This window comes from Pezoporus wallicus, unplaced genomic scaffold (assembly GCF_028554395.1).
Source record: "Pezoporus wallicus isolate ANWC-B61680 ecotype Strahan unplaced genomic scaffold, APGP_CSIRO_Pwel_v1 contig_3876, whole genome shotgun sequence".
NCBI classification, from domain to species: Eukaryota; Metazoa; Chordata; class Aves; order Psittaciformes; family Psittacidae; genus Pezoporus; species Pezoporus wallicus.
In genome coordinates, this window is record NW_026636085.1 from 1,302,114 (window position 1) to 1,328,655 (window position 26,542).

Below are 26,542 nucleotides of genomic sequence, written 5' to 3' on the forward strand. Positions count from 1 at the left end.
TTTTTTTTTGCATTGTAGGGTCTAATTTTAATTGAAAACAAAGCATAAGCTGTGTGCTGCGTTCAGCAGATGTAAGCATGCTTATAGGTGCAGACAGACAACTGCAATTATGTTAAAATATCTGCATCTCTTGTAATTAAATTCCACGGATTTTAAATGGATTAAGTTAAATTCATCCAGCCCTCTTAGTGTGGACACAAGCACAGATGCTTTATACTGCTGTAACCACTTCTAGTGATACAACTGCATTCACGCTGACTTACACTGATTAAAACCAAATCACATCCAAAGGTAAAGTCACACTGGTTTAACTTTTGCACTTTAAAGGAGGAGTGAAACTTCTGAAAGGAGATTTCTGCTTTTATTTTTGTGCTGTGACAAACATGTTAAGGATGCCTGGAAACAAGCATAGGGTGATAAATTGTCACATTTAAAAACCAGCGTGTAAAACTAGTGCACAACAGAAACCCTGTCCTTCCAGCAAGGAGCAAAGCAGGGAACAGGGCTGCTGCATGAATTTTCCTGCAAGGTCTTTAGTAGCCAGACTAATCCCAGACACACCTCGTGCTGATCTTTACACACATCACACAAAACTTTCTGGGAGACTTTCATCCCCCAGTCCCTTGCTTACTTCATCTCCCAGCAGAGCTGCCTGCTGGACCTGGTGATCCTGCTTCCTTACAAAGGGAAAGAGCCTCCACCTACCTTGGTCTCCTTCCCTCCCCTGTTCCTCACTCCCTCTCTCCCCCTCGGGCTGGCAGGATTCCTTGGGCAGAGCATGCAATCAGTTCGCAGGGAGCAGCCGCAGCCACAGGAAGGATGCAGAAGCACAATCAGAAGGAGCACCTCTACAAGCTGCTGGTGATCGGGGACCTGGGAGTGGGCAAGACCAGCATCATCAAACGTTATGTCCACCAGAACTTCTCCCCTCACTACCGGGCCACCATCGGGGTGGACTTTGCCTTGAAGGTGCTGAGCTGGGATGCTGAGACTGTGGTACGGCTGCAGCTCTGGGATATTGCAGGTGAGTACAGAGGAGAACCCTTTGCCCCATAACCTGTCCAAAGACAATACAAAATATAGACCCAAATTAATTTAAGTTGGAAGCTACCAGTGCCTATGTGCTGAGGGGGAAGAGATGGAGGAAAAAAAAACTTTATTGGCAGATTGACATTTTGGAGTTTCCTAAACCCAGCAGATCTCCAAACAAGGGCTGTCAGGGTGAAACCTGCCCTGTCTGATGTTCCTCCCAAGCCCCTAGACACGTGTGGGGACATGGGCACCCCTCTTCGAATGCCCCACTTGTTCTGCAGCTCCCACTGTTCAGCTTGCCTCATTGTACTTACAGATCTCTGTGACGGGAGGGAGAGAAACAAGAATTTCCTGTTACAAGTGTTTATTTGGTGGAAGAGATGAGGGATTCAACAAGATGGTTGAAATCATTTTTATAGTTTAATAAATAAGGAAAAAGTATCGCTGAGTTCCCTTCTCGAAACACCCTCCTTCTTCCTTTCTTTCCCTTTCTTCAGCCCAATGAAACATAAACAACTTCTGACATGCTTTGAAAAGAGAAGTGTTTCTCTCTGGCAATAATCCTGCTTGTTAAAATTTATTTACTCATGTTTACTTGTTCTTCTGCCAACACCAAGCAAGCGAAGATCATTTACTTTGTTAGGAGAAAAAAGAATAAAGAAATTGAGCTATCCTTGCACGCTTACATATTTAAACCCCCAGACTTCAACACTGTTGCTGTCTGTGCTTTGGAGTTTTTATATTTGGCTTCCAACTAAATCCACAATTTTTTTTGGCACCCCATTTACTAGGAATTAATTACTTCTGATTCAGTCCACAAAATAGAAGTTTATCTTGATGCCATCTCTTGCACACTTTAAGCAATGATTTCTCATTTAGTGTCCTTAGGAATCCAAGTCCAGCTGTAACACAACACATACAGCAAAAAGGAAGGTGTTTTAAAACCTTAATTAAATTAAGAAGTGACACTCGTTAAGCAGGGAATAGAGGTGAATGTTATATCAGCTGTTAGGCAGCTGAGCCAGCCTGTGGCCTGAGCTGTGGGTTCAGTGATCTAGTCTGGAACGGCACAGAGTAAAACTAGTGAAATGGGAAAATTCTTGGCATTCTTAGGAGTGGAGGGAGTGCCTTTCTTCTGCACTGAGCTGCCTCATGTCTGAGCTCTGAATTTGGCACCAAGGCACCAAAACTTATGCAACAACAGTGCAAAACATGCATAACCTTGGCTTTTTTATAATCAGTAAAATCTTGTGGGTTTATGAGGTTTAATACATATGTGCTCAGTTTATTAAGAGTTGGAATGATGGAGTGATGTTGTTTTTATTGCTTACCAGTTATAACAATAAATACATACACATCCAGAAGTTTTCTGCATGCGAAAGAGTGTTTAATAGTAGATTCTGAACGCATCGGGGACTTAAAGAATGTATTTTGCATGCCTTGTTTCAGAGATGTATTACACTACTAATCATGTGCTGGCGGATCATATGATGTAGCTTTCAGTCAGGCTGCAGAAGCAATTACACCAAGTTGTAGTACTGAATGACTAGCATGCTTTCTGAGTTATCACACATGACAGAGAGAATTACACCACAGTACTAAATTTCATATGAATTGCCCAATTCAAAGCATCTCTGTGAAGGTCAAGACAGTGGCCAGTAAGAAAGAATTGCTGTCTCAGTTTTAATGACTTCTGTGTAAGGAGCTTCAGCTGTTGATAGATGTACATAGAGCTTAAGTTCTGTAAGCAATGCACTGAATTCAGATCAGTGTGGTGCTGGCATACAAGTTATCCTAATAAGGCATCTGGCTGGTGAGAAAATGAGAAAAGTTTAAAAATGAAAGCAAAGTAAAACAGTTTAGAAATATGGAGGGAATGGAAATGCTTTATCCTGGCTGTGTCTGGTCACATATCACTTGGAAAACACAAATATGAAAGGAGAAGAGAAAGGAAAGTAAAAACTCTGGTCTCAGAGCATCCTTTTTCTTTAGGTAGAATCTCTATCCCCAAAGCTAAACATGGTCTAGAAATAAAGAAAGTTTTGGTCTCTGACCATGTTGAAGGACGTTGGTTTTGCATTCAGGACATCTTAAAATGAAGCATATGCTGCAAATTTATCAATAATGTCTCACATCAGTATTTACACTTTTCTATATGTATGTGGGTACATGTATATATATCAATTACCATTTTAGCTCTTGCATCCTCTCCTCCCTCTCCATTATACAGCCAGTGCACTCACCACTAAGTGTAATGTGCACTTCACTGTGTGGGTCAGTGGGCAGTAAATTGTTTAACAATGTAGAAATAATCTTCTCAAAAAGGTTTGGAGTAAAACTGGTGTCAAGCTCATCTGCATTAGTAGCAGGATTTACATACACAGTGACTTAATTGGAGCAGTGACATACTTCAGCTGTGGTAGGACCAAACAGTTTACCCTCTTTTACCCTTACACACATAAGAAAAAGCAAATTTGGTTCATCTGGTGCTATCTAATTTCATAGACCAATGTAGTTTGTATTTCTTAAAAGTATTTTTCTGTATTCTTTGATTTGTTAAACAAAAGTATAATAAGATCTAATCGCTAAATGCTGAAACCACATTTATTTAGATGAGACATAAGTGCTGAACGATAAGGGAACTAAGCATTAGAAAATTTAATTCAGGGATCAGGTAGGTTCTGCATCACATGCTACTACATTAAGACTTGGATATTTTTTGTAACAGATAATATATTCCTGAAGCTATGGTGCTAGACAGGAATAACTGGACAAAGCTTCATGGTTTATGCTGTTACAATTTCTGTACCAAGACGCTGGCATTAAAGTCTATGATTTTATGTCTTCTCCACTCAAATGCCTAAGTTTGTGGTGACTGAATTTTCACTATTGTGTCTGGGTAGAGATATACATGGTAAAATTCTCTTTGTCTTTAATTTCCTCACAGCAGTTCCAAATTATTTCATTGAATGTCCCAAATTCTCAGTTTTGGTGTTCATGTCCCTGTGAAAGTGTGCCATCGCCTCTACTGCCGGGTCATACATCTTTAAATCTTGGTCCTCAGTCAGCTGTTTTTGTTTCCTTATCTTTTCTGCTGCCTATGTAGGAGTATACTTTAAATTAATGAGCAGACTGATAAAAGGAAAGCTTTAAAAGAAACTCTTAATCCTATTTTGAACAAGAGCGCTGTGGTGTGGTGGCCCTGCAGATGCAGGCTGGGGCTGCTTTTGCAGAAACCAACTGTTGCAGGCATCAGATCTGGGTGTATCTGCTATTCCCTCCTCTGCAAGGCTGCTCTCAGTGCTGCTGTCTGTGGTTTGTGTCCACAGAGCCCTCAGATCACTGAAGACCAGCTTTAGCTGCAGATTTACTGCAGGGAGCATCAACATCAGTGCAGTAGAGGGCAGAGAGCAGCACTTCAGAGCCTTCCCCTTCCACTGCTACTTTTTCACAGCCCTGTCAGCATCGCTGCTATCCCTCCTGCTGTGCGTGTGTGGGCTGGATTATTCATTGCTACCCAGTATATGTTGGTTTGCCTCTGCAAGGCTGGTTCTTGTCTCATAAAGAGTTGGACCAGTCATTTGGAGACATCCATGCAACACCAGTGGTATCAGAACACTTTCATTTCCTTTCCCTGCAACTTTCACCTCTGGAAACATCAGACTTTGCACAGATATGACCAAACGTTTCAGCAGTCATAAAGTTTCTGTTATGCTCCAGGATGAGTAAATGGGCTGTTCACTAGCGCAAGGCACAGCACATCTGCAGTACATATGCATAAATAAGATAGTCATGGTGATTTCTAAGCTAAGTTACCTTGAAATTACTGTTCTGCAAACATAAATAAGCCCCTGCCTGGGTGGTTTTATTTCAGTACAGATCTGTGGTGAGATCCATGGGCCTGATCCTGCTGACAGCCTGCTTTTCCCCATTCTGGGGTGGTGAACACCACATTAAGGCTTGCTTAGGTTTCAGCCCATAAAGACAATGGCTTGAATTCAAGGATGAAAATTATGAAAGTTATATTGAAATGGAAGGTGTGAAGGGTTCATTCAAATGTTTAGATCTTCTCCACAGTTTCCAACTTCTCAGTGCTGCCTAAAGCCCCTCTACATAGCAATGGTGGTTCTCAGAAGGTTTTCCTCTTAGGACAATGGATGGTGGCAAACCCCATTGAAAAGTGGGCATTAAGCAGTTTTAATTAATTTTTATATTGCACTATAATTCAGGTACTATGGGAGAGATGGTGGAAATTATCTGAGTTTTAGCACTTTACCATTAGTTTTTACAATTTCATCAGAGATGATAGTGGTTAGTGGAAATTGTAGACTTCTGTGCAATTCATGCTGGCAAGTTTATGTGGGGTGAATAAGTTATGAAAATTCAGCTGTTGACTGCTTTAAGCCCATGAAATGTTACATGTCCCTGTGAGAGAAGTGCCACTGAAGTTAGGAGAGCTGGGCAGGAAGGTGCTATTTAGACAGGGAGCCCTTCCCCTTAATGGAAATGTTGTTTTGGCACCTCGGTCTCACTGGGTTCACTTCAAAGAGGGGTAGAATTCATCTGGTTTAACAATTAGACATCTTGTACTAAACCATCTGAGCCTGAGCTACTCACCAGGGCTCACCAGGGGGTTGAGGGTAGAGATTAAATACCTCTATGAAGAAGCTTATGAGACCACTCTTAAATGTCTGTTCTTGCTGAGAAGATGCCCTCTAGATCTCGTCTCAGTCTCTGACTACAAAGGGACCCTAATAGTAGATCCACCCCTTAATTTTATGGAACCTAAATTAGGGCTAATGGATCACAACATAAAACACCATCTCAGTGGGCAAAGGCCATCAGATTTGTGGGATTTGATGCCAGATGCCTTGCAAGGGGTGCAGTAAAGTACAGTGGGCCAGATCAAACATTTCACAAGCTTCTGACCCTTCCAATGAAAAGCAAAACCCATCTCCTTCAGTTCCTCTTGCAATAAAATAGTTCCTAATGTTCAAGGTTGCCTCCAAGATACCACTGGATGCCTAATGGTTGATCTATTTTCTAACCTACTTACTGCTTAAGCCATTGTGCTGTTGAAAACCTAAGGCCAGATTTTGACACCTTTAATACATCAAACTGTTCCCATTTTCATGAGTAATTCTGCTATATGAATAAGTTTTAGGACCCCCATCTAATAGATATGGATTTGTTCACATAAGGGAGAATCTCTGGAAAAATATTCCTCCTGGGTCCTTAGACACAGTATTTAAGTCTCCAAGCGCAATGCAAACACTAGAGATCACTTTTTTTACAATGTAAATAAAGTAAAAGTAAAGCCATTATGCAAGTGACATAAAAGTCTGGGGTTTACAGACCACCTTTTCCCATTCAAAATTGCTTAATGCCTTTATGCCAAGCAGGTTCATATCTTTATTGCAACCAATGGGTGGGGAAGACCACTTCAGAAAGGGTTTACACACATTATTCAGCCATCAGCTTCATTCTTTCTCTTTCTTTGAAGTGGTAATGGAAATTGGTGAGCACTGTTCCCCTGCATAAAGCTGCTTTTACAAACACAGTGTTTTTTCCGTGCAGTGAAAAATCTAGATATCTGCCAAAGCAGGAGGAGGAATCAGTGCAATGTTATCTGTCAGAACTTCGTCGGCCACTATGATCCAGAAGATCACATCATAGGAGTCTTTTATTCTTCTAATAACTTTGTGATGAATTATTTTATGTTGCAAATGAATAATTTAGTTCTTGTTCTATGACGTCCCACCTATCTTAGAGATCTCTGTTCCAATTAATATGTGTAAGGCCCAAGTTTAGTTCTTACATTGTCTACATATCTACAGTGTAAGCGTTTCAAGAACTTTGCAGAAGTATAAAGTATCACTGAAATATACTATGCATCAAAAGCTAATTTTACATGTTGCTGCTTGCATTTCTGCAAGCAGAAGTCAGACCTCAACTTCTGTTTGAAGGCACCTTCTTGCAGATGAATGAAAATTGCTCAACAAGGAGATTATTGAATAGCGCATGACTTGCCCATTCATCTGATTAGCCCAGTGACAGGAATCATAAGACATTTTAACAAATCACAGCCATAAGGATCTTTCAATATGAGCTCACATTTCCCAGAAATTTTGCATTTTCAGCTTGTTTTATCAGTGGAACAGAGTGCTTGTTTAAGGTAAAAAAAACCCTAATATTAACTTGGAGAAGACAGATACCAATATTTGGTTCCTGTATCATGTGAATGACTTTCTCCTTGCTGCAACAGCTAGAACATAAATCCAAAGATAAACGTCACAAATGGAGAGTGTTGACCCCATAACTGCATTCAGTGCTACTTCCATTAAATGAAACTACATGGTCTAGAAGCCCAGTAATCAGCGCTCTTCAGTTCTCAACCCAGCTTTACATCCAACAACACAACTTCCAGATAAAGCCTCCCCAGGTGGCCTTCCTAGGGTCAGAGGCAGCCTCCTAATCTTGTCTTCCTAACCTTCTCAAAACCATGCACATTGAGAAAATAAGGCTAGAAACAGGTTTCCACTGAATGCTGTTTTATTGCATCGCACCTTTTCTCAGCTATGGAAGCATATGTATAAATACAAGAGTCTTGTTAAACTCTTAAAGTTGTATTTAAGGCTGCTGTTGTGAGATGTTTCAGGAATTTATAATTCTTCTTTTCATATCACAGCTCAGCAGTAGACATCGATAGAAATTCTATTTTATTTTTTTGCTTAAAGAAAAATTCTGTGTAATTTATTTCCATTCCAGGAAATGCTCTTTCAAAATTCCCATGAAAACAGCATGTGTATAACAAACCCACATCCTGATGCCAAGTGTGTTGTTTTTTATACTGATCATATAAAATGGTAGACATTTACAAATGTCCATGTTCAAATATAATAATCTATTGTTAGCTCACAAAAACACTGTAAATAACTTCCAAGAAATACTTTGAATTCATCAAATGAAACCATAAAGCTTCTGAACAGAACTAATGTGAAACACCTCCTCCCAGATCTTTTCACTGCAGTAATACAGCTCTTTCTTAGAACTCTTTCCATTTTTGCAAGGCTTTAAATTCACTTCTCTCACCTCTGTGTTTTAGTTTGCCACTAAAAGTAAATTCATAATGACTCTAATGCCAGGTATGGCCTCAGAGTATGTTACAGTTGATTATTACTACTTGCATGAGTGTATGCAGGGTCCTCTTCCTGCATAAGCAGATCAATTGCTAGATGTTTCCCAAAAAATACCATAGGATTGAGCAGCTTCCAGACTGGTATCTAGATTTCTTGTGACTCCTGTTTAAAGTCCTATAATGTACACCAAGACCCTTGGTACTATCCACTCTTAGAAGTCTGGCAGCATAATAAGACTGTACACTGAAGCTCAAGCTTGTCATAAAGTTATTAACTTTCCTTGGACGTTTGCTTTAAAACTATTTTTTCATGCTATACTTTGTTGTATTTTCATGCAAATTACTTTAGCATAGTACTTGTCACTATTTAGGCAAACAGCACCTTTCCAAAGACTTACAAAATGAAGTCCTACCTTCAGTAATGTTCTCTTAGAAAACATGCTATATGAAATATTGACTCAGACTGGAAGCAGTGATTTTTACAAGGTGGCAATTTTTTTCTCTCTCCTTTTTTCTTTATCACAGGTCAGGAAAGGTTTGGAAACATGACCAGGGTATATTACAGAGAAGCCATGGGGGCATTTATTGTCTTTGATGTTACAAGACCTGCAACGTTTGAGGCAGTGACAAAATGGAAAGAGGATTTGGACTCTAAGTTGGTTCTTCCAAATGGCAAGCCTGTGCCGACAGTCCTCTTAGCAAACAAATGTGACCAGGGAATAGATGTTCTTATGAACAACGGCATCAAGATGGATCAGTTCTGCAAAGATAATGGGTTTGTGGGCTGGTTTGAAACATCAGCCAAGGTAACAAACATTTCCATTTATTTCTAAATGTTTTTCCAAGTACTATGAAGTTGGTTCTTAAAATAGTTCACTCAGTTTAAATGTGTACCTTGTAAAGCTCCAATCTTGGTGGAATTGGTTAAAGTTGAATTTGTAAATTAATACATTTCTATTTCTTTTAGGCCTATTATTGAAAAGGAAATTTATAGCAAAGCCAGGTTGGACAGGCTTTTGGGCAACACAGTCTAGTGTGACATGTCCCTGCCCACAGCAGCGTGCTGGAACTAGGTGATTTTAAGCTCGTTTCCAACCATAAGCACTCTATGAGTTTATGATTCTATGACTTATGTGCAACATTCTGACCTGCAGCGGCTCTCACATGATAGGCCAGCAGTATAGTATGTAATTTGTCAATGACTTACTGTGTATGAGCCTGGGGAGGAAGATGACCTTTGGCTAGCCAAAAAAGCTACCTCTTATGAATGATATTCATAATAATATTTCATAATTATTAACAGTGAATTCTCACTAAATATTTATGTAAACACTTTGCCTGATTTGAGACAATAGCTTTACTGTGCTAGATTCCAGAAAAAGTCAGGAACATTGCAGCACTTGTATAATGCTTAATGCTACAAACATTCATTCTGAAAAACATGTAAAAAAATAATCACATATCTGGGAAGGAAGGAAAGACTGTCGTGGTTTAAACCCAGACAGACAGCTCGTTCACTCACTTTCCCCCCTTCTTTCCCTCCCCCTACTCCCGGAGGAACAGAGAGGAGAACCGAAAAGAATGCAACTCCCACGGGTTGAGATAAGAACAGTTTAGTAACTAAGGTATAACACAAATCACTACTGCTACCACCAATAACAATAATGGTAAAGGAAATAACAAGGGAAGAGAATACAACATCTCACCACCAGCCAACTGATAACTCACCCCCCCTCCCCAGCCCAACCAAGCACATACCTCCTCCAACCCTGTAGTCTCCCAGCCCTTCTGGGTAACTCCCAGTTACCTCCTGGGCATGACGTGCTGTGGTATGGAATACCTCTTTGGTCAGTTTGGGTCAGGTGTCCTGTCTCTGCTTCCTCCTGGCTTCCCCTCCTCCCTGGCAGAGCATGAGGCTCACAAAATCCTTGGCCAAACCAAAACATCATTGTTATCAGCTCTGTTCCCAAGCCAAAAGTCAAAACACTGCACTGCACCAGCTACCAAGAAGGAGAAAAATGACTGCTACTGCTGAACCCAGGACAAAGACTAATGGTCAAAGTGTTGAAAGAGCTTCTCTGAGGTTCAATTCCTTGCCTTGGGACAGATTTCCTGGGTGCCTGTAAGAAAATGGAGATAAAAATCAGATAAAGCACTGGGACTTTCAGAGTATAAAGGCCCAAGGTACAGTGGTCCTGTGTATCCACTTGACATGTCTCAGATAATCTCAGTGCATGTAAGATCTGGAGATCTGGCATGTGAAATATTGATTTGAACACAACAATTCAATGGATATTTTGTTTATGAAAGCTGGTGTCATCATTAAGAAACTCTGGGGAGCATTTCAATGTGTTAAAATGTGAACCATTTGGTTCTGGTTTGACCTAGATTATTAGTAGATTGAAAGCCAAAATGCTACATTCAATTGTTTAATTTATCTTAAGCACTTTATGAAAGCTTCTTAAGAACCTTTGGACTGTATACTTGTATTTTAATCTTCTGGTCTTGACTCATTTAAGCATCAATATTTAAAAGAAATCTCACTTATAATAGCAGAAGCAACAAAATGTGATTACAACAATGTCCTAGACTGCCTCAAGCACTGCATAAACCTAAATTTTACTATGGACAGTGTTTAGTTCTGGTCTAAGAAAGAGGCCGAGATCTCTGACACGTCACTAGAAGATGTGGAGAGAGGGAGATTACAGGACAACCTCTTATTATTTCTGTAAGGATTACATATTCTGTCCCTTTCCAATATTATGTTAGGTGTCTAACTGTTTTTCAGGCCACAAATAACATGAAGTACCAGGTTGTGTTTATTTGGAATGCAGTTCACCAGTGATGTATCATACTGTATATGGCTGTTTTCTTCAGAATTACTTTTTCTTCATTTCTGATGTGTACGTGAGTCTATGTTACCTGGGGAAGAGATCTAATTCATTAAAAACTGGGGCATAAGGGCAAAACCACCACAAAAATCACAAGAGAGAAATGAGTAATAACTTGTTTAAAATGTCTGCATCTAAAAGGCTTTCAAAGAGAACAAGAGGGAACACAATGGACCAATGTATAGAGGGCTACAGTTTATTATTTCGGGTTTAGATTAGCAAAGTCATGCAGCAGGTTTCTGCTCTTTGGCTTATGAGCAAGGAATCTGTATCATGAATTCCATACATCAGTCCCCAGCAAACACCTGTCTGTCTCTTAAGAGCAACCACAATTATTGTGCCAAGAGCCATTTCAGGTCATATCAGAGAATGAACATACAAACAATTTCAAAGGTCACAGAGAGGTTTTACCGTGATGATGGAGCCTGTGTTGGGCAGAACTACGGAAGTATAAAGGACATGTAAAGTATAAAATAGTCACAACGGAGGAAAAGTTTTTCAAGTTTTCTCTAAACCACATAGAATTAAGATTTAGATTTATTTTAAGCAAAGGAAATACCTAGATTCTTCTTACTTTATTTATCTCAGAAACCCAATCAGCCCTCAGGTTACCAGTCAATCATGTAGGAACAAAAGGAAATCCAGCTATGACAAAGGCCGCTGTGAAGGGAACAGTAACAGTTGAGGACACATGACTTTCTCATCAGATTCTTCTTTTCTGCTATAGACTAAGGGTTAGGATCTGTTTTTCTGTAATCCCCACACCTGATTTCGACCCAGAATTGGAGACTCCTGACTTTAAAATGATGCAAATAAGAATAATTCCACTGAAGTTGGTACAATAGCAACTTTTAGGCTCAGTTAAATCAGAATAATTTCCCCATTTGGTCTATGCTCTGAACTCTATGTTTTTTTTTCTAAACAAAAGTTATTACTATTGCTGTTTTAAAATACTGGATATTGCATGTACCTGGTGTTCTTTCAGCCTAGGGCCTATTCAATAATTGAACTCAGGTCCTGGGAAAATAAAAACCTAGCTATGTTTGCTATTGAGGTTAGAAACTCTTTCCTGAAGGAGAATAACACTGGCAGAGAAGTCGTCACATTGCAGCTAGCACTTTTAGCAGTTCAAATAAGTAATAACTTTTTTTTTTTGGTGGTATCCTGGAATAATTAGATCTCCAGAGGTTTTCTGGAGATGTGCTTGGAAATGTTATAGCCTTCAGAGCAAACCAAATGTGATTTATGCACTTTGGAAAAACAAAGGTGATTACTGACAAAAATACATCTTTTAGTTCTCATTGACTTGCAGAAAGCAGAATCATGAAGCTTACCTATCATAGCTCAAGCTGTCAGTGGTCTGAAATTTTTTGTCTGTAGAACTGGTGGATTACACCAAAAAACATCACCATATTATTCCCTGGTGCCGTTTTTCTTAAGTCAACAATTCAGAATTAAACATTTGAGCCACTTAATGCATTCTCATGTATTATTTTTGATTCTTACATTAATCTAAAGGAAATGGCAGGGGGGTTGGAACTAGATGATTTTAAGGTCTTTTCCAACCGTAACAATTCTGTGATTCTCTGATTCTATGAAATACTCAGCTGGTTCCAACCTTGTGTTCCCTACAAAGATGGAAGAATTTGTTCTGGTAGTTTGCCATGAAATAAGGGCCTTGTTGGGCAACAGCACAATGCAGTCACAAGTTATACATACCACCATATACGCAGTGGAGAGCCCGTTATCTTTTATACATGCATATTTAGTTTGACCATACTGATTGCAGTCTGAAAGGCACATCCCCAGATTGTCATGAAATAACCCTTAATAGTCAATTCTTTAATAAATCTCATGATGACCACTATTGTGAAAGATTCATTTTTTTAAAGGGAGGAAATTTCTTCTTCCTGCCACACATTTAATTATCCAGCATGTGGCCAGAGTAGCTGAGAGCTCATTCACATTTCCAAGCCTTTAAACTGTTTTCACCAGCATTCCTAGTTCAAAGAGGTGAGCTTTTGACTTGGATTAGAAAAGCAGCAATTTCAAGCTTATTATCGCCTCATAATGAAAACGGAACTTGTGCATCAAAACAGACAAGTCAGGCAAGACTAAATGGAGTTGAAAATGCCTACTTCAGAAATACCTCACGACTGACCACAGCTGTGCTGTGATTATGCTGCTCTTTGAGTAATTCGGCTGTCAGCGATACAGAATTAGGTGAAAAGACATTTGTGTTTTGTCCAAATTGCCCAGAAGGGCTGGATGCTCTGTTTTTCAGGTCCTATTTGAACACATCATATTTGGACCAGGAAAAAGTTACAGAATCTTTCCTCATCTAAGAAACATGGATAATAATGTACCTTTTCTCCAGCTTTTGGTCCACTGTGCATCATATCACCCAAATGCTGGGCTAGGCATCAGAAGTGCTCTTTGGCACTGATCTACCAGATGACCTTCAGAAAGTCACTCTCTTCTCTAATTCAGCCTCTTCTTCCACAAAGCAAGGACGGCAATTCTGCTTGTCTTACCAGTGAGCTCTGTGAACAAACCAACTTTACTAGCCCTTGTTTAAATTAAATCATGAATTCTCCAGTTCTGACTGGACAATTACTATGAAAGTCAAAAAAAAAACCAAGGTGTACAGTAGACTTGTAGAGGAATGTGATATGTGATTTCGATTTCCATAAATATAGACAAGGTTTGGACATTTATTTGAATTATAGGCTGACACTCTACAGCTAATCTGCTGATCTGGTAACTCCAACCAAAGCAATCCATTTGAGACTGCCAGACCCAGTTAGGGATGTATGGGTCCTTACACTGTCTTTTTAATTCACTCAAAAAGAAAAACAACCCAGTCTGACCAATCTCATTGCACAGAGCCCTGGAAAATATTTCAGTTTCTGCCATGAGCCAAGGAATGAAGTTGACACCTAAGGCAGAAGCTTTCAGTTCAGAAATGTACAGAATGCTTTGCAGAACTTGTTTCCTGTAACTAGAAGAGGAGTTGACTCAGATTGTCCCACAGGTATTAGAGTTGTCCTATAGCTCTGTATCACTTTAATGAAATATGGTATTCAGTGCTGGCCAAAAGCTGGAAATTCACAGGATCATAAAATTGTTGAGGTTGGAAGGTCAGCTGCTCAAACAATTTCATTGGACAACATCCAATCAGCTACAAGAATTAAATCTGAGAAATTCCCTTGTTTTCAAAGGGCAGTTCACATCCATGAATTTCATGTTCATGCATCCAGATGGCTTTTAACTTGTACGGTTGTGTTTTCCTCGGAACACAACGCAGGAATATAGTACAACATCTTCATAAAGCTCTACCACTGGCAGTTTCCTAGGGAGCTCTGCTAAGGGACCATGAGGAGCCATTCTCTCAGCCTGCTTGCTCCAGGGGAGTGTAGGTTAAAACATCTTGAAAGTTATTTCCTTGCTCCTGCATTTTGGTGCACTGTAGAGATAAAATGCAGAAGATGGGAATTAGATGTAATAAATTTAAAAATAAGATGTAAAAATGCCAATTTGAGAATTTGTAAATGTTTACTTAAGGGAAGTTGATTCCCTTCAACTCCAGTAATAGAGTCTAAAGTCATGACTTTAAGCAGTGCTTAGGCATCCCCAAATGCCCACAGTAGGGAGCTATGCCTGCATACACTTTGATCCTCACCCTGACTTTCAAAGTAAGACTCAAAAGCATCAGATTCAGTCAGAGAAAGAAACTACCCAAATGCAGAAAGGGAGCAGGTTTATACCAGAAAAAAAACCAGACAAAACTAATACACCTGTACGGCAAAGAAAGAAGTTTCATCTGAAAGTGAGAAAGGCCCATAAAGCTAGCAGAGACCTTTTTCTTTCTGTAAAGAGCTAAGAGATCAGCCTAGTCCGCAGGGATATATTTCATCTATTAAAATGAAATGCTCTAAATGTTAATGTTCTGCATCTGCGTTAGAGATGACAGATAAAGGGGAAGGCAATCAGAATGCAAAGAAGCTTGCAGAGCTTGTGTACTGCTTTGAGACACATTCATAGAATCATAGAATCATAGATTACTTAGGGTTGGAAAGGACCTCAAGATCATCCAGTTCCAACCCCCTGCCATGGGCAGGGACACCTCACACTAAACCATGTCACCCAAAGCTCTGTCCAACCTGGCCTTGAACACCGCCAGGGATGGAGCATTCACAGCTTCCTTGGGCAACCCATTCCAGTGCCTCACCACCCTCACAGTAAAGAGCTTCTTCCTTAGACCTAATCTAAACTTCCCCTGTTTAAGTTTGAACCTGTTACCCCTTGTCCTGTCACTACAGTCCCTAGTGAAGAGTCAATAAAGTATTTATTTTCCCTTCAGTAGATTGTTGCATTACAAAACTATGACATTATTTCCCATAGCAATAGGTTCAAAGGTTTTAAATCATGCAACTGTCCTTTCCTGCCCTTAGTTGCAATTCTTTCCATGGAACTGCCCTTTAAAAAGATACATTTGAAGGAGATAGATCTACAAAGCTAACTGTAATTTCATTTGTGTCTTCCAGTGTTCCTTTCTGGCTTTCAGAGATTGCTCAGAGTTATCTCCTTTGCCTTGCTTTGTATTGTAATAAAGAGCAGCATGTGCTGATTTTCACTCTTGCATTCCTTATTGATGGGGTCAAGAGAAAGACCAACTCTAGTAGTCAGACATCATCACAGGAGCTTGGGTCAGGTTGATGCAGGGTAAGCCACTTAGTGCTGGATTCACAACAAAGTTCTTGCATCACTCACTGTGGTAGTATCTATCAGGTGCTGGGATTTACCGAGGCACAGAAGTCACAAACACGGGTTAGACACCTCAGGGGACAGGGCAAGGGGAGATGCTCAGGAAAGGGTTTCGTAAAAGCTAGCCTGCTAAATCAGGCTGTCAAAGTGAGAAGTAGAGGAAAAGCAGGAGGAGAGGACTGATAGCAACAAAGGAACCATAATATGGGTAAAATCCTTTATTTCTGATCTTGCAGTAAAAACTCTTCCACAAGCCTTGGGAAGGAAAGGCATTATTGTGTTCCTACCTTATCATGAGAAGACTTCAAATATGCCATCTCCCACTTTGCAACTAGCCACCATGTACTGGGTCATGCAGTTTCCTCTGTCAGGGGCTCTGCTTTTTCTCCATTTGATAAATGGCCACAACAGCACTTTGCTAGTCAAGAAAGATGCCTTGTAAATCACACATCAAAGATGCAGTGCAGAGTAATAGCAGCCTTAGAAGGAGTATGAGTAGACAGACCTTTCTCTGTGTTAGGAGAACTGTGAAGCTAGAAGAGGCTGGAAAACAAATTTCACTACTACAGATGCATCTAGTACCATGTCAAGAGCTGAACCATGTTGACATTGGGAAGTGACTCTATCAAGGAGACAGAGTAGGAGTAGGTCTCTCAGTAAGACCTAAAGAAGAGGAAGAGAGAGGGAGAAAAAGAGGAAGAAGAGGAAGAGAGAGAGAGAAAAAGAGGAAGAAAAGAAGAGGAAAAGAGGAAGAAAAGAAGAGGAAAAGAGGAAGAGAAGTCAAGGCAAATCAAAAGGCAAGGGAAGGCAAGGAAAGGCAAAGGCAAAGAAAGGCAAGGCAAGGAAAAGAAAGGCAAGGGGAAAGAAAAATGTCTGAACTGCAACAATTATCACAATTCCTGTAGTGTTTTGTGTAGAACAAAAGCCATGAAGGAGATGACAGTTAAGGGATTTCAGCAGAGACCCAGTGAAAGGCATCCTTTTGATCTGTGTCATTGGGGCTGCTTCCATATTTCAGTGCAACTAGTAGGGTGGCTGTGATTGCTCCTCTCTGTACAAACTCACGCTCTGATTATTTGTTTCTTTGTATTTGATGGGTGGATATTCACCTGTCCCTTTTTCTCCTTCCTTCCCTAGACTGCCTTTCAACACCTCCTGCTGTCTAAAATTATCTGGTCTCTGAATGTCTGTGTTTGGATATCAGATCACCTTCTACTGTCTGTGGCTGCTTTACTGCCTAGCAGAATATTGATTCTTCTTTTGCAAAACACACTGGAGGAGGAGAGGTGCAGAAATCAATATTTCATTAGACAGACCAGAATACAGCAACGTCTGATCCAGACCTAGGACATGGAATAGACACCATAGGATTAGAGTTGTAACAAAAGGCAACACAGCATCAGAAAGGAAGTGATCAAGACATAGAGTCAGGACAGCAGGAGTTGGTTTGCTGGCATAAGCACAGGCTCCTTTCAGCAAGTGACTTAACATGTCACTTCTCATCCACATACCAGTTGTCATCTGAACCATGGGAGAAGGCTGGAGCTAACACAAGATCAAAAATAGCTGTGCTATCTTCTGGAGTCACCCTTCCTCTCTTGCTCTGCTGTACCTGACAGAAATTTGCATCCACTCAGCTTAGACAGTTTACATAAATGTTCAGGATGAGAAAATTCCACTCTGATCCAACATACGCTATGGACAGGTCTGTTTATTCCTTTCCTCTTATACAGAACAAAAGGTAGATTTTTATTCACATGGGTGCGAATGCTTTAGGTAGCAAACCCACACGTTTTGCTTGAAGAAGAGCTCAGTCACATAAACTTCAGCAGGGGCATCTAAAGGAATGGCCCCTGGCAGAGAGGAAGGTAGGCATGGACTGAAAGCAGAAGCCTTTTTGGGTGGAATGGCCTGAAAGAGCTGGGGTTGATCTCTACCTAATTCTAATTCACATATGTTCAGTAGATCTCGGCAGACACCTACCAGAGAAACAGCAAACTCAGCCTAAAATGCTGCTAGCATAATAAGGAATATAGGTCAAATTTGGTGACTAATTTAATTAAAAATAAGAAAGAGCAATGCAGAAAAAAAAAGAGGCTTTTAATTTTCATATTCTCAAACCCAAATATTTTGACTTTTCATGTCAAAACAGTATTTTCATGTTTAAATTTGGCTTTCTTCCCCCAGAAAGCTACAGAAGTTTAAAAAGAGGTTTAATGATCCAATTTTACTTTGGTTTGATTTATGGCTGAAGTAAGACATCATTTTTTTTGCTTCTGAAATTTTAGTCTCAGGTCTAACACATAGTCTTCCATCCATCACCAGTGGGCATAAGGGATGTCCACCTATACCCATTTTATGCTTTTGGGGTTTAGGGTTCTTTCTCCCTTTCTCACTCTTATAAAATGCTGATCTTAAGTCTCTGACAAAAAGGGTTTCTATTGATACAGCTGAACATTAATCATTTTGGGCACAATCTCAGATAGTCCCTAAGATATTACTGAAACAATGCACTTTGCCATTCCAAGAGGGACGCAACACACGGGTAAATGACGTAGATATCAGTCCATTAGTAAAGAAATACACAATGCAATAGATTTTAACAATCTTGTTTTGTCTTCAGCTTTCTCAGCAGTACTGAAAGATACTTTTCATGTCTATTTCTTCTGACAAAATTTCACAGTGTCCTGAAAAACGATTTGGTGCATGCTTGAGGAATGCGCTTGTCTAGTCTGAGAAAGCCATGTGATGCAGTAACATTTCAGCATCTCAGTAAAGAGCTGATTCTCAGTTCTCGGGCACTTTCTAGGGGTTAACATGGAAATGAATTGTCTGAACATTTGGTTTTTTGCAGCCATCTGATATTATTTAGAGGTCAAAGGTCAAATATTTAAGGTCACTTGTGTAGGTGAAGAAACATGAGAAATCTCAGCACTAATGAACATTTTCAGTTAGATCCCCAGATTTCAGCTCTTTACTGTGGTGTGAAGGGATGGTCAATGGAGTCTGTGGAGCTTTACCATTGATTTCAAGGGGATTAGAAATCTCCTTCATATAATCCATTACTTTAGATTTTTGTCTTCATATATTTGCATCACCTCAACTGAAGCACACACATGTACTTTGGTTTCTTTATAGCTGAACTTCATAATTAAACATCTCAGCTGACTGTTTTTGAACATACATGTGCAGGAAAAGGTTTCACATGTTAAATTGTACAGGTTATGTTGAATTGATGCTGAGCATTTGCTGAAGGTAGACTTCATAACATTCTATGCATGGGTGTTTATGGTCTAAGTACACCAGGCCCCAGATCCAGCTTGGAAATCTCAGTAATCTTAGATAGCAAACAAAAGCATAGTGTTTATGGAGGAAGGGGAGTGTGTCTATATATACATAAATATATACATATATGTTTATATGCATTACTGTGTGTGCATAATGTGGGTTTGTGATCCTGCCCCTTTACTCTGCTCTTGTGAGACCTCACCTGGAGTGCTGTGTACAGTTCTGGTGTCCTCAACATAAAAAGGACATGGAACTGTTGGAACAAGTCCAGAGGAGGCCACAAGGATGATCAGGGGACTGGAGCACCTCCTGTATGAAGACAGGCTGAGGAAGTTGGGGCTGTTAAGCCTGGAGAAGAGAAGGCTGCGTGGAGACCTCATAGCAGCCTTCCAGTATCTGAAGGGGGCCTATAGGGATGCTGGAAAGGGACTCTTCATTAGAGACTGTAGTGACAGGACAAGGGGCAATGGGTTAAAACTTAAACAGGGGAAGTTTAGATTGGATATAAGGAGGAAATTCTTTCCTGTAAGGGTGGTGAGGCACTGGAATGGGTTGCCCAGGGAGGTTGTGAATGCTCCATCCCTGGCAGTGTTCAAGAGCAGGTTGGATGAAGCCTTGGGTGATACGGTTTAGTGTGAGGTGTCCCTGCGCATGGCAGGGGGGCTGGAACTTAGAATCATAGAATCATAGAATCATTAGGGTTGGAAAGGACCTTAAGATCATCCAGTTCCAACCCCACTTCCACTTGATGATCTTAAGGTCCTTTTCAACCCTAACTGTTCTATGATTCTATGATTTCCCAGAAAATTAAAGCTGCAGTGAGGTTTCTATATCCTATCATAGAGAATAAATAACCAGTGCCAATAGTTAAAGTGGAAGAGTGTCTTTTATGCCAGAAAGCCTGAGTTTTCATTCCAAACATGTTAGTGGCTGTCATTAAAAAAAATCCTTACTCAGTATTAGTACTTATTTTATATGCTGTTCTGAGCTGTGTCTCACTGATCAGCCTATTTCAGCTCTGCCTATTCTACAAACAGAGTAAGGGTTGCTGCAAATGAAATGTGCTGTTGAAGTAAGGCACAAGGAGAAAAATATGCTTTGCCTTTCCTTCTAAACTTCTAGAGTGAGGATTTCTGACTTACAAATGAAACCAGTGGTGTTATATCTCTTCTGAAGCAGTAAATTTGTGATAAATCAGCCTCAACTAAAAATAAGTGAGGACTTCAGATGATATAGAACCTTTTTACTGTTTTGTGAATAACTTGAAATTGTATCATTTATTCAATGAATCTGGCTCATCATGGGTTTCATTGTGAGCACTGTACACAGAAATCTCTTGAAACTGTGAGAAGGCTTAAAAAATGAGTGTGGTTGATGGCTGTAATTGCTGGTAGGTAATTAATAATTTGAAAATGAGAGTAACTGTTATTTAAGCAATGAAATATGGACTCCAGAGCTTTACTTCAGGCATCTGTCTTTAACATCCCTCTGGCACTTGTTTGTTTGGTTTATTGAAGCAATCAAATCACCAAGAGTTTGAAGTAATTTGAAGTGAGCTCTGTGTATAATTTAAAGGAGATATGAATCATAATATACATAAAACCTAACTAAAAAACTACAGTAAGCATTATTAATAGAGTCAATTTTTGAAAGCTGTTTATTGAGGAAAGTAAACTTATGATGTTGCCTAGAGAAAAGTTTAATTATGCACAGGAAATCTGCAGCCTGGTCTAATTAATATTGACTAATCAACCTCTCTTTCTCTTTCACATGCAGGAAAATATAAACATCAATGAAGCTTCCAGATGCTTGGTGAAACACATAATTGCTAGTGAAAGTGATCCAGTTCAGTCTGTTGAACCAGATATTATAAAGCCACACTTGAATTCCTCCAAGATTGTCAGTTGTTCAGCTTGCTTCAAATCCTAAGAGACTTCCAGGCTATCAAAAGAGCTGAAAAACTACAATTCACAATTTCTACTTTGTCCAACGTACCCAGCCTGCCCACATTGTCCATCAGCAGATTGCCATTTTCTCAAGAATATCCTTAAATTTTTCCACAATTTTTTTGACAGCTAAGATTTATTATGTTCATTGATAGCAACTCTTCAAAACTGTCCTTGGCTATTGGTCAAATGAGACTTGTGGTGATGGTGTGTTTTCCTGGTGGGATAACACCACCAGTGATATCAAAACCTATTACTTTGCAATGTAGTTTCTGAAAGCTTTGTGATGTGACTACAGCAATACCCTACTTGTCCATTGGTCCTCCAACCTGCCTACTCAATACACTGACAAGGCAACATCATTGCACTGTTTTGTCACGCATCAAACTTCAATGATCTTGTTTCATATGAGGAAGATGATGATAATGAAAATATAGCTGTTCAGAAAGAGATAACAAGAAGGTAGCAAAATTGAACATGAAGCAACCTTCCATGTCATTGAGTTCTCCAGAAGATCTCAGCTCCTGAGATTGATGCAATATTTGCTCCCTCTTTCTGAAGAGTTAAATTCTCATAGTTAGCATTGTTTTCAGATGAAGCAAAATGGAACAAGTCAAGGGTGAGGGGTGACAAGACAAGGAATCAGGGGTACAGCCTCAAAGGTGAAGCAGCTAAGAATCTTCAGAAAAGTTATCTATTCTGTAAAGCCAGTAATTCCTCTGAAAAGTACTCATTCATTTTGTTCTTACCTCTCCATCCTTAATGCCACAGATGTGTGTTTGAACTATGCATATACTGTAAGCCCCTGCATGCATCCCTCCATTATGGTGATTCTCATGGAAAAATCCACTATGCACACTATAATGTAACAGCTGAACTTTTCAGGAATGCATCTGTGTTTAATAGCAGGGTATCTGCTTTCTGAGAACATTTCTTCTAAAACACTCAATTGTATGAATGATCGCAGGAAGTAAAATGAAATGGCCCTAATAACCACTCCTGGAATATGTGCAGAATTTGTTGAGCTGCTCTGTGGAAATGAAGTGGTTGATATTCAGAATCCCACAAAATTTCAATCATTTAAACAAATGTGTCTAGACAAGAAGTCTTGATATCTGGCTCAAGCCCCTGCAAGACAAACTTTGCCCGTCTCCTGCTGTAGACAAATAACTTGCATTTTCTATTCCCACTCATCCTTTTACTTCCTAAGCTATGGACTCTCAGTGCCAGGAGCTGTCTTCTGAGATGGCTTCTTTCCTTAAAGATGTGTAATGCCATGGAGAGGAGGAGGCAGAATCTTGTGACATCCTGTGTTTGTGGACGTCAGTGCAATACTTAACTGAACACTTAGTTGGCAATGGAGTGAAACACTCAAAGGCTAGTGAATAGGTGTTGATTTAGAAATCCTCAAGCTGACCTTATCCTGTGAGACTTATCGGTTTCTTCTGCCTCTGAAATTCATCCTATTACTTGTCAGTGTTAGGTTTGTGGTAGGACTTGATGACCTTTAAGGTCTTTTCCAGCCTAAATTATTTGATGATACTATCACTGAATGAGCTATTACTACATCATAGGCACTGCAGAGGACAGCAGGGGACACAGACATCATGTGCTCTTCCTAAAGCCTTAAACTGGTTATTTTTTGTCATGAAATTTTAGAGTAAGAAAGCAAGGTCTGTGGTTTTAAAAATAAAAATCCACATCCGGAATCAATCTGTGCACACACATAGATGTAAGGGTCCATATATATCATGAGCTGGCTTTTTTCGAGGAGAGTAATTTTCAAGTTGTTTTGATCACAGTGTTACCCCTTAACACTTGTATTAAACATCCTTTAACTCCTGCTGTGAACTGGGTCAAATAACTTAACCTTTCTGCCTCAGTTTCCTCATCTGGAAAATAGGGATTGATGTACACACCTACCTCACAGCACTCCTTGAAAGTTACTGTTGGCACCACGCTTTGAAGATATATGTTATACAAATGCCAAGCTCTGTTACTGCTCAGAATGAAATATGAGTGCCCTCTAGCATAAATACATGGTGCTGTAATGACTTAATGTTCTAAATCTATCCAGGGCTTGTCTGTGCTGCAACAATTAGCTTCAATTATTCCACCTCAGTTAACCTAGTCAAGGTTGTAAAGCAACGTGTGACTGCATGGGATGATTAGATTAGCTGCAGACGGCTGGAAACGGAAACTGGCTGTGCAGATGTCGTGCTACTAGTTTAATAATCTCAGCAGCAAAGCTGCAATACACAACTAGTGCCAGACCAGGTAGTTCAAGTTTAAAGCATTATTTAAGCCAAGTCATATGGATGCCTTATTAAGGATAACACTCAATTCATATCTTGAGCCAACACTGTTGGGAACATGGCACCTAGGTATTCAGATGGCTTCTAAAGGGCTGAGTTTTCATGAGCTGAACCCCATGCTTTTCTTTTAAATTGATGCCTCAGGTGAAGCAGAGGAAGTTGTCATTTCTCCCCAAAATTATTTTGTGCTCAACTTGCAACAAACATAGCAGCTGCTAATGTGTTTCAGTTACCTTCGGATCACTTGTCTTTGGTGGCTTCTAGCCAATATTCATTAAGCCAAATGTTTGAGAGCTATGGCTAAAGGTCTGGTATAGCAGTAACTAAAGAAACTCACACAAATAAAACACTTCAAGGACACACAGACCTTTATGTTTATGTGTATTGTATAAACCTGCTTTAAACTATGGACTAATCACCTGTTTCCCTTCTTTTCTGTGTCAAGTTTTACTGCAGTCACAATTCTTGGGCAGATTTTCCCGTCTCTGGTAGATGGTGGATAGAATTTGGCCAATTTCTAGACTAAGGACTAAACAAGGTATATATTCTAAACTCACACATATTTACACCATGAGAATTAGAACAATATCATGAAGAATCAGGCTTCCGTAGGAAGGCACATAATTCTAAATGTTCATTTCTATTTGCACTGAAGAGATAGGAATCTGTCAAGTCTCTTTCTGTAATGCAATAAATGTGTGAATGCCACCTGGGTATCTAGCAAACACAGCCCTTTCAGAAGTGGTTGTCGTAGGCAGGTCAGAATAAAAGCTTTAATTTAGAATTAATGAGCTCAGTTTGTGGCAATACCCTTTCAGGAACAAATGTAAAATTTAGTTATACTGTGTCAGTCTCTAACAGGTTTTGTTTTTGTATTGATACATTCTGTGCTATGTTCTCTTTGCTGGTCATTAGGGACCAGGCATCTTAATTGCATGGCCATCTAAAAATGAAACATTTTCCCCTTCTGTTTGCAATAATTAATAAAAGACATGAGTCTGTGACCTTCTAAGTGAGCAAAGATGGATTTAAAATTCATTTTCATTCTAGTCCTCCATAAGCGCCCCTCTGGGTGTCCCAGCACCTAGAACCACAGGTGAGGTGCAGGGCATGAGGGATGAGCCCAAATGACTCATGAAAAATGGTGATTGAGCATCTCCACCCCACAGCTTCATTTACCAGCTCAGCCACAACACCAGGAATGACAGGATGACGTTTTCCATCTTCAAAGCTCCATACAAACAAAATCTCATGACTATAAATACCTTGGGAAGCATATACATATTATTGAGAAGAAAATGGATGGAGTGAAAAGTAAATATTGCTTTTTTATTCCAGAAGGATCATAATTTATTCGACCAAGTTGAGCTGTCAAGGGAAAGCCATTTGGACCCTGAAAATCTGGCTTTCTTCTTCTTATGCATTGGCTTTTTAGATCATATATTTTCATTGAACTTTTCTATTCAGGAATAGTTGTTCCCAGCAGTACCTTGTGTACGCAGCTTGAATTGTACATCAGTATTTTATCTTCAGACTTTTCTCTGTAGCTTCCATTTTAACCTACCTGACCATATAAAAGGGGAGGGAGGGAAGGAGAAGGTACACGTTTAAATAGCAGTTTTGTTTTACATCTTAAAACACTCGGTCTAGGTGAATGAAGTGAAATTGTTAAATATATGTGGAAATGCAATTGTATGTCAATTGCCAGGAAACAATCAATGAAAATATATTTTACCGCACCAATATTTATGCATGTGACCGCAGGCTCTATTGTAATAAAAGATGACATTTCTGACAAGACATGGAATATGAGTGTTTTGTAAAATTAATTCACTACCAAAGTAAGCAGACACAAGTAGCCACAAGCTAATTTATCTTTAATCATATGTAGCAAATCTCTCATATATGTATTAATAGTTTCATTTAGACTGTTTACTTTAGTTCAACCTCTCTTTTAAACCATCCAGATTACTGTTAACGTTGATTAAATGATTACCAGTCTAAGACAGAAACTTTCCACCTTTTCTTCCTTCATTATCCTGTTTGATACTGCAGTTCCAGATGCTAGTTTTATGGCTCCAGCTCTTCAGAGAACCTCGGTTCAAAGTCTGATTGCACAGGCAGAATTTCTGGCTCACAGGTAGATGCATCATCAGTTTGGGGCTCTTTATTAACTGCACACTCCATTCTCAGAAGTCTGGCTGGGTAATAAATGGCCTACATTTGTTAATCAGGCAGCTGCATATCTAGGATATGGTAACGACATTTGTCTTCAGCTGTCAGGGCAAGTTGGTACCTGCAGCAATGTTACACACTTGACCTTTCATGATTCCTTAGAAATATTAGGTTGCTTTATTAATTAAAAGAAGAGGAGGTGCTTACCTGCAGTGTGAGTCTAGTATTTATTTTACAGCTCTTATCTTTTCTGCAGCATCAACAAAACTAACATTGTGGTTTCATTGCCTTTTTTCATAATGCAACCTGACATTCTCACACCCTATGGTGGAAGGTGCTGCAAGACCCACAATCAAACCCCCAGCATTTAGTACCGCTGTTGCAGCACCCATAACAAAGAAATATCTTTGACTGCTCAATTTGGGAGCACTCATTTCCTGAAAATCCTCTCCTTTGCAGTTGCAGTGTATCAGCTGCCTAATTAGGACTGGAATGTCCTTGTTTTATGTTTCAAATGCAGTAATAATAGTTTACAAAGATAAGATACTAAACTGAGCAAAGCCACAGCACGAAACTCCCCAGGGTGGTAGCTAAGCAAATGAAAATCTCCTGGTAGACTTCTCTGCATGTCAACAATGGACAAAGTTGTCCTAGCCTGGTATTTGCCTGGTTTCTTCCAGGAAATGAGCTTTCAGTTAAGCCATAGTAGCTCAATTCCACAGCAACTGGCAATATTTGCACCTGGCATTTATGGAGTTCAAATAGCTTTAAGACAAGCTACAGTTTCTTTCAGGAATTACATCTTTGCCTAAATACTTTCTCAGGTACACAGAAGGTAATTTTGGGTATCTAGCTCCCGTGCAAATCTATCCATGTATCTTCTGTTTTTGTGAATTCATGCCTTTGGCTTTCACAGACCATGCAAGGAAAGGGCCACTACAAGATGTTCCTTTAGCAGAGATGTTCAGCCATATCCAAAGGAGATCAACA

At 39.7% G+C, this 26,542-nt stretch overlaps 2 protein-coding genes across 2 annotated transcripts; both read left to right on the top strand.

Moving 5' to 3' along the window:
• The first annotated feature begins 646 nt into the window (after positions 1-646).
• On the top strand, positions 647-23,657 carry LOC130593686 (ras-related protein Rab-38). Its single transcript, XM_057399032.1, has 3 exons — positions 647-1,024; positions 8,696-8,976; positions 20,893-23,657. Exons 1-3 carry the CDS (start codon positions 820-822, stop codon positions 21,043-21,045), a joined length of 639 nt encoding a protein of 212 aa, XP_057255015.1. The 5' UTR covers positions 647-819; the 3' UTR covers positions 21,046-23,657.
• RAB38 (RAB38, member RAS oncogene family) lies at positions 820-21,045 on the top strand. Its single transcript, XM_057399014.1, has 3 exons — positions 820-1,024; positions 8,696-8,976; positions 20,893-21,045. Exons 1-3 carry the CDS (start codon positions 820-822, stop codon positions 21,043-21,045), a joined length of 639 nt encoding a protein of 212 aa, XP_057254997.1.
• Positions 23,658-26,542: the final 2,885 nt, after the last annotated feature.